Consider the following 9,341-nt stretch of genomic DNA (forward strand, 5'->3'; position numbering starts at 1 on the left):
CGTCCTCTGAAAGCTGATGCAGAATACGAGTCGCGAGATAAGGGGCGGAAGCCGTTCCGAACGTTACTCTTTTCAAATCATAAATTTTGACAGGTGCGGTTGAGTTTTCACGCCAAATGATTTCTTGGTAAGCTCTGTCTTCGGGATATACCTTAATCTGGCCATACATCTGTTCGATGTCGGCAGTGAGTGCAAATAAAAATTTTCTAAATCTAGTAAAAATCGAAAAGAGATCGTCCTGGATAGTGGGACCGACCATTAAACACTCGTTTAAAAATATACCTGAAGACGATATCGCGAAAGCGTCAAAAACAACGAGAATTTTAGTAGTAAGGCTGGTATCTTTGACGACCGCGTGATGAGGGAGATAATAGCCTTTATTTAGCGAATCTTTGGGTGATAATTACATGTGACCTTCCGAGATATAATCTTCAATTCAATCTAAATATTGAATTTTTAGGGAAGGGTTTCTTTCAAATTTTCTTTCAAGCGCTTAAAATCTTTGAAATGCAACATTACGGGAGTCCGCGCGATGATTTATTTGATTATTAAATGGTAGTTTAACGGTGTACCGGCCGTCGTCATCGCGCTGTGCATGACTCGCAAAGTGTGTTTCGCAAGCTTCATCTTCTTTTGAGTGAGTGGAAGTTGCTCAAACTGGGTCTAACTCCCACAAAATAAGCAATTTTTCGCCTTGATTAAAAAGAAAAAATATGTTTGCTGAACGATTATGGGTTTTGCGATTTTGATTATAGACCCTACCTGCTGTAATCCAGCCTAAAACCGTTTTCTGTAGCACGGCAGCGTGCCCCTTCATTCTTAATTGACCCGTGCGTAAAAATGTATACGCGAATTCTGCTCCAATGATTATGTCAACGGGAGCAGGCTCATGGAATTTTGGGTCGGCTAAAAAGATGTTAGCCGGAAGTTCAAATGCATTTCTATCAAGAGGCATACTAGGCATCGCATCTGCAATTTGATTAACTACTAAGAGATCGAGGTTGCGTTTTTTATTGTCAAATCTAGATTCAAATGTAGCTGATGTCGCGAATTTAATATTAGTTTGCATGTGACTTAATGATAAGAGGGGAATTTCAAAGGAAGTTTTATGCAGACCAAGTCGCGACACGCATTTGTTTGTGATAGTGCACGGTTGAGCGCCCCCCTCTAAAATGATACGACAGGGTTGATAATTACCTTGACCATCGCGAATATCGACGATAGAGGTTGCTAAATATACTTCAGAAGGGATTCTTAAGTGATAGGTACTTGTGGAAGCTACAGGATCAGCAGTTGATTTAACCTGATTTTCCTTTTGTTCAAAATGTAGCAAGGAATTGTGTCGCTTATGACATTGGCGACATCCCATTAAGCGACAATCTATTGGACGGTGGGAACAGCGTAGGCAATTTACGCATAATGACGCATTTTTCACTTCAGTGAATTGCTTTTGAGGGGCTAACTTTAAAAAGTTCTTGCATGTGTAGATAGCATGTTCTCCTTGACACATGGGGCATAATTTATGAGTTCTTGTGTTTTGTGCATTTGAGGGAATCGTAGCCGAAAAGGCGCGTGGCGGGTGTGAACCGTGACCTGACGCGGGCCTCTCCTGGACCTTTTGACCCTTATTAACATTGTATTGTGCTTGAGAGGACCGAGTGATTTCAATTTGCACCCGACGCTCTAAGCATGCAGTAAATTCTTTCATAGTCGGTATTTTTGAAATTCCGGTGAACTCTTCCCATTTTTCGCAGAGTTTAGTTGAAAGTTTCTCTTTAATGACGTGAATGAGCACAAAGTCCCATTGATCGACTGGTTGATCAGCAATTTCCATGCAATTTCATAATTTTCGCTGGATGATTACAGTGAAGCTATTACTTCAGCTGCTTCGCCTGTGACACATGATTTTAAGTAGTGGAATTAAAATATTGTTGGAACTTGAAAATTGGTATGCACTATAGAATTAAAGGTGTCTCTAAATCCTAACCATGTGTCAAAGGTTCCTGAAAAAGATGGCAGGCCGAGTTTGGGAAGATTGGGGTCTAAGAGAAAATGACCTGCGTGGCCTGAAAAACCTGCGTTCTGCAAATTGATCGAACTGCTTTGTTCGGCACTATATTTATGTAATGGAACTGAAGGATGTGTATTTTCTAAATTTTCTCTATTTAAATTATTCAAATTGCCTGCATTTTCGTTATTAGCTCTATTTGTTTCATTCAAAGAAACTAAATTTTCTACATTTGATCTATTTATTTGACTCATCAGAACTGAATTTATTGAATTTAAAGACACTGTACTCTCGGCTCTTTCTAAACTACTAGCGTTTTCTAAACTTGAATCGCTGCTTGATTGAACCGATTTGGAATTTTATTTAGCGATTTCATACTTTTTAATTAATTTTCTTGCTCTCCCGTTAAGAGTAAAATACCTATTCTCAAAAGAGATTCTCTCATCTTCATGAGCAGTTAAATCATCGTCGCCTCTTGCCAGCGACTCTAATTTATTTTGCATTTTCTCAAATCCATCCCATAAAAGTGCGTGCTTTGATAATCGACCATTGATATCTAAAAATTCAAAGTAAGCATCTGGGTCGGACTCGAAATCGTTTAAAGCTTTCTCAAAATTAGTCATTTTACGCTTAATTGATCCGCATTGTTGTTTTAATGTGGATACGCGATGCCGTTGTTCTAATTGTGCCTATCTTAACTCGTATTCCGTCATGTTTGTTAGTGAAATTACCGAAATTTCGGCGGAATAGAAAGGATAAATAATCATAGGATGGTGACTCAAAAACTTCGCTTACTTTGACGGATTTTGCACTGCGACATTCAACCAAATAGTTTAATTTTCATCCGAAAACATCTATTTTCTACCAAAAAGGGAAATTTTCAACAACAAAAAAGTGAGTTTTCAACAAAAATTAATAATTTCCTCCCAAAAAAACAATAAATTTTCAACAAAGTACTGTTTCATACATGAATTTTCAATCAAAAAAGAATATTAATTTTCTATCGAGAAAGTAGAACTTTCAATAGGAGGGGCGCTGCGATCGCAACGGTTGAGTCGCAGATTGGCGTCGGTCCGTAATTTTTTGCTTTGCTTGATGGTTACCTTTGATCGAGAAACGCGTATTGTGCTGGAGATGTTTTCTAAGTGTCTTCTGAACGTGTCTTCTTCGAGGATTGTTTTTCTCCTCTTAGTAACGGAGTGATTGTGGAAGTCAGTAACTTGCCCTCAAGGTTAGGAATATGGCGGACAGCGAGGTTTAGGACATTGTAAACTATTTGAGTGCGCAAAGTTGTTGAAAAAGGACGGAAATGGTCAGTCTGAAGTTTTGGCAAGGGACACTAGAGAGAGAGACAACGCTGTCGAAAAAGTAGTCGACGAGAGAACTGCATCAAGCGAGCCAAACAAAGGAGTTGCGAACTCCAACATTTTGACAGATTCACTGGAAGGGCTATCTCTTACCAAGAATGCCGCGGAAAAACTAAAAAAGGGGTATGGGTCTACGAGAAAAAGATGAGGGAAAAAAGCAGGAATGATATTGTAGTGAGGGGGTTGGAGGAGCAAACGGGTATGGAAGCTCTGGATTTTTGTTCTCTGGTAAAGAGGCAAACTGGTCTGAGTATTACTGTGACTTCTGCGACTGGAATTCTGCTGGAGGCAGAAGCACGTAAGCGAATGGTTAAATTCCCTGGCAACCGAGGCGACAAGTGAAGGTAGATCAGTGCATGTTAAGCACTTCCAGAAGAAGATCTGGATTGACGGAAACTGGTATCAGTGGAGAGAGGAGTCAACAACTCTAGAAAAAATAGATGCTGATGGAAGAAGAACGCGAGCGGGTACAGGTAAGAAGGGCAGCGAGACAAATAACGTTAATAATAATGGTAATATCAGCTGATTATTGTACGGGGGTGAGGGCAATGGTCTTATTAAGGCTACCAGTTGGAATATTACGGGGTTAAAAGGGAACAAAATAAAAAGGATTTGGGATGATGTTAAAAAATTTGAAATTATTATATTGCTAAGAACCTGGGTAGTTAAAAATAAACAGGGAGCCTTGATGAATGAACTAAATACAATGAGCGGCAAATATAGAGAGTAGCATAGGGAGGAAATAAAAAAGAATAAAAAAAGAGAGGGGCAAGGGGGGAATATTGGTAGGCATCAAGAGAAATTTTGAGGAAGGAGTTAGGATTGAGACTTGGGCGAATTGCGCAGTTGTCTCAGGGATAAGATTATTCAACAGCAAAAAGTGTAAAATAATTTCGAGTTACAATAATGTTCGAACCAAAATGATCCTTAGCGAAATTAAAGAGAAATTAGATGGTGGAAGAGAATTAGGAGAAGAGATCTTAGTTGTCGGGGATTTAAGTGAGAGAGTGGGGGACAGACAAGCGGGAGAGGAAGATCAAAAGTGCCTGAGAAAATCTAGGGATATAAAGGTGACCCAAAAGGGAAGGAGGCTGATACATTTCTGTGATTCAGAAGCTTTAATTATAGCAAATGGAGCTTTCGAAGGAGATTGGGAGGGGGCCATCACTTACGTTGGGGACCAGGGAGAAGGGGGTGGTTCGATAATTGATCTAGTCTTACACGCCCTGGCGGACCGAAGGAACCGAATGGAGCCTCTGCAAAGTACCCGTAAAGACCCCATTGGGTCCCCATTCGGTTCCTTTTTAAAAAACTCGAAAAAACAGCAAAATCAACTTTTAAATTGTTGAAATTCGGATTCTACATTAAAATTCCCTATAGAAGGTCACGGAATAATCGTAATAGTTTTGTTTGCGGTCCGCTAGGCGAGGGGAAAAATGATGTTCTGTGTAAGATCCACATTTGGTCCACGATTGACTCCGGCCACCTGGGAGTGGGATTTTCAATTAAGGGACCGAGTGGCGAAAGGAGAAAAACTTCAGGTGAGGGCAAACCAGTGAGAGGAGTAACCCACTCAGAATATGGGAGGGGGGAAATCAGGGAAAAGTTATTATGGGACACAGAAAACTATTGCTTATAAAGAAATGATAGCGGAAAGGTGGGTTAAAGTAGAAGAGGTGACGGACTTAGACTTAAGATGGAGGAAATCAAAAGAAATCATCAAAGAAGCAGCCAGGGAATTAGGGATGACAAAAAAGTGGGAGGCTCGCGGCTAAATGAGTATGACTGAGTTGGGGAAGAATATAAGATTCAGAGGTATAAAACATTCAATTTATTACAAATTTTCGTAAAAAATGGGGGAGAGGATAAAAAAATGGAATTCAAAAGAGAAAGGACCAAAATGAAAAACATAATGAAAGAAAAATTGAGAGAAATATCTGAGGAAAAAAGAAAGAAAATGAGAGAGATCAGGGATATGGGGGAATTCCGGAAAGGTGTAAATGTTTGTAAAAGCAAACTTAAAAGGAAGGGTACAAATATTCCAAGTAATGACTGGCTGCAGAATATGGGAAACTTATTGGGGGGCCGAAGTAGAAAGAGATGAGGGTAGACAAGGGAAAAAAAATGGAAGAATGGGTAGAAATAGATGCACTGGTTAAGAATATTGAATATCGAGAATTTCTAGGGGCAGTTAAAAAGATAAAAAATGGGAAAGCAGCTGGGGAGGATCAGTTGAGTGGTGAATTCATCAAAAATCTTCCGGATATCTGGAAAAAAGAGTTATGGTTAATAATTAAAAAAGGATGGGAAAATAGGATGCTGAGGGAAGGCTGGAGAACCGCACGAATTTTTCCAATCACAAGGGAGGGGACGAAAATTATGTCAAAAATTATAGGGGAATATCACTGTTGGATGTGGGTTACAAAATTTTAGCGGGAATAATGACATGCAGGCTCAATAGCTGGTTAGAGGAGGAGGGTAAACTGAGAGAGGGTTAGGGGGGTTTCAGAAGAAGGAGAGGGACCAGGGAGCAAATCTTTATTTTAAATTCACTAGTGGGCAATAGAATTGAAAACAAGGGAGAAAAGCTGTATGCAGCCTTTATTGTCTTGAAAGCAGCGTTTGATACAGTAGATAGAGACCTGCTCCTTGAGAAATTGTGGAAAAAAGGAATCAGAGGAAGGTTTTGTGACATGGTAAAAAGCATATATAAGAATACAGAGAATGAGATAATTACGAGAGAGGGCATCACAGGTAGGGTCGCAACAGGGAGGGGGGTAAGACAGGGTTGTCCCCTCAGTCCGACTTTTTTTAACATATTCGTTGACGATATCGATGAGAAATGGGAAGCCAGGGGCGAGGGGGGAAGGTAATAGGAAACGAGAAAGTTTACTGCTTAAAATACGACGATGATATAGTAATTGTTGCTAATGATGGAGAAGAACTACTAAGTATGCTGAGGATAGGAGAAAGATACTTTCTACGTTCTACGTTCTACGTTTTTTTCTACGTTTTAAATACACTAGGGAAATCTGGGGCAACCTATGGAGTGGAAATTTGGGGACTAACTAGAAGAGATGAAATGGAAAGGGTAAAGGGAAAGATAATTAAAATGGGGATGGGAGTCACCAGAAATACACCTAACTACTTTTGGAGGAAAGAAAGCGGGAAAGAAAGCCTATATTTTGAGGCGAAACGTAGGGTTCTCTTATTTTGTGGTAGAATTTGCAACCTAGAGGGAGATAGACTAGTTAAAATCTGTCTGAAAGAAGAACTCAGAGAGATTAGAAACAGAAATCCGTCCAATTGAGGGAGGGAGTTACTAGCCTTATGAGGAATGAAATCTTCGAGAGTGAAATGTTTGAAGAAAAATTTGTGGAACATCTAAAGAAGGAGAAGGACAGAGAAAAAAGAATAGACATCAATAGAATCCAGTTTCAATCCGGGATATAAGTTTATTGGCAGGGAGGTGTGAGATTATAGCTACTGGGAAGACGAGAGCAAAACCTGGGAGGACAAAGTCAAATGGGCAAGAGTGCGCTGTGGTAACATCGGAAAGGCGGGAAATAAAGGTTACTCAGAAGTAAAATGCAGGCTATGCGGGTCGTTGCCTTAAAATCGTCCTGATTCCTTTTTTTTAATTTTTAAAATCTTTTCGAATACTCACTTAAATTAATTTTTTTAACTAAAAAATCATTTTCAATTTTCTTAGCAATCACAACCATTTTTGTTATTCTTTTTGAATATTTTACAATTCTCAAAAGCTTTTTTTTAAATCTGCAAAAATCTACATCGGGTTTCAAATTATTTCAAATAATTTAATGTTTTAAATTAATTTTGAATATTATTCTAAATTAAAATTGCAGCGTTCAAACTTAAAATTTAGCTCATTACAATTTTAACAATTCAAGGCTTTCTATTTCGAACCACTCTATTCAAATTTATATAGCTTTTAATTGGTGTTTATAATGGCTTGTCCCAGATCTGAATTATATTTTTTTTCAAAAAATCTCTGATCCATTTCAGAAATACATACAATTGCTTTGAAAAATTTCCTGTTCCAATTCAAAATTCAGGATGAAATCAGAAAATTAACAATTTTTAATCTGAAAATGATTTTTTTGAGGTGGAAATCTTTTGAATTTTAAACTTTTAAAACTGAAGTTTGAAAAATTTTTAATTCAGAAATATTTCATTTAAACGCTCAATAATTCAGACGCATAAAACACAAACTTTTAACACGTTTTAATTTTACAATTTTTTAAATTAAATTATTTTAAAACAGGAAATTACCATGTTAAACTTGTTATGACTTTAACATTTTAGAGAACGATTAAATTAATTTTTTAACTAAAAGCTTTTTAAAATAAAAGTTACATTGTTTTTATTTTAAGTTATTCCAGATTAATATTTTTGCATTGTTATATAGAGATAATAGAAATTAACTTACTATCAAAATAATTGAATTTTCAACTAAAAAAAAAGAGAATAACAAATTTCCAACAAAATAATTACATTTTCAACTAAAGTGATAAATCTTCAACAAAAAAAGTTTTAATTTTGAATTAAAAACTGTTGAACTGATCCAAAAGATATTAATTTTACACGAGAGTTGACTTTTCAGTCAATAAGGATTTTTTTGAAATTGTTGAATTTCAAAGCCAAAAAGATGATTTTTTTACAAACAGTGTAAATTTATTTTTAAACGGAATAGTTCATTTTGATCAATAAAAATGGATTAATTACGACTTCTTTTTTAATTGGAAACTTTTTAAATTATAAATTGAATAGGTTTACTTTAAGTCGCTTTATATTATTAATTTTTACATTTTTATTTATATATCCAAACTCAAAAGTCTTATTTACGAATCGACAATTTAAAAAATCAAACGGTGTAACGAAACAGTTTCATTTTCAACTAAAAAAAACAAAACAAAAAAACGAAGTTTCAACCAAATCCTTAAATTTTTAACGAAGGAGATGAATTTTCATTTAAAATTATGAATCTTCGTAAAAAAAAGGCTTACATTTTTTATTAAAAACTGTTGAACTCATCCAAACAGAAAATTTTTTCATAAAACAGTTGAGTTTTCAGTTTTTTTAATTTTAGGAAAAAAATCGAATTAACACAATAAATCAACTTTCAACCCAAAAGTTTACTTTTTAACAAAATAAATTAATTTTCTATCAAATAATTGGTGTTTTAACTAATAAAATGTAAAGGATAAAGTTTCAATCAAAAATGGAATAGTACAATTTCCTGATAAAAACTGTGCTAAAAAATTGAATTGAACAAGAAAAAAAACAAAGTTTCAACAAAATTGTTAAATTTTCAAGGGAAAAGATGAATTTTTAACCAAAAAGATTAATGTTCTATAAAAAAAAACGATTTTCCAACTTAATCAATATATACGATTAATTTTTAATCAATCATATAATAGTTACATTTTCAGATAAATATAAATAATTTTTACTAGAAAAAATTAATTTTAAACAAAGTTGTTAAATTTTCAACCAATCAGATGAATTTTCGACCAAGAAAATTGATGATCTACAAAAAAAGACAAACCTTAAACAAAAGACATGAACTTTCAACGAAATTGTTTAATTTTAAAAACAAAAAGAGTATTTCCACCCAAAAATTGTGATTTTAATTTTATAACAATATAGTTGCATTTACAACAGAACGACTTTACAACCAAAACATATTTATAGTTAACCTTTTTACCTTTTAACAAAACACATGATTTCTTAACCAAAAATGGTATTGATTGTCAGCTTAAAAAATGAATTTTCAACGAAAGACATGAACCTTCAAATAAAAAAAAATAAAAATTTTAAAAAAGCAGTTCAACTTTTAATATAAAAGAGGACTTTTTTACAAAATAGTTACATTTTCAACAAAACAATTAATTTTTCAATCAAATAATTGAGTTTTTATCCAAACGAGATGAATTCCAAAATCG

General features: G+C 35.3%; 1 protein-coding gene across 1 annotated transcript; it reads right to left on the reverse strand.

Annotated features, from left to right (window-relative positions):
- Positions 1 to 652: 652 nt before the first annotated feature.
- LOC117181308 lies at positions 653 to 1,834 on the reverse strand. The gene has a single exon (XM_033373868.1). It carries the CDS (start codon positions 1,832 to 1,834, stop codon positions 653 to 655), a length of 1,182 nt encoding a protein of 393 aa, XP_033229759.1.
- Between the last annotated feature and the right edge of the window lie 7,507 nt (positions 1,835 to 9,341).

This window comes from Belonocnema kinseyi, chromosome 10, assembly GCF_010883055.1.
Source record: "Belonocnema kinseyi isolate 2016_QV_RU_SX_M_011 chromosome 10, B_treatae_v1, whole genome shotgun sequence".
Classification (NCBI taxonomy): domain Eukaryota; kingdom Metazoa; phylum Arthropoda; class Insecta; order Hymenoptera; family Cynipidae; genus Belonocnema; species Belonocnema kinseyi.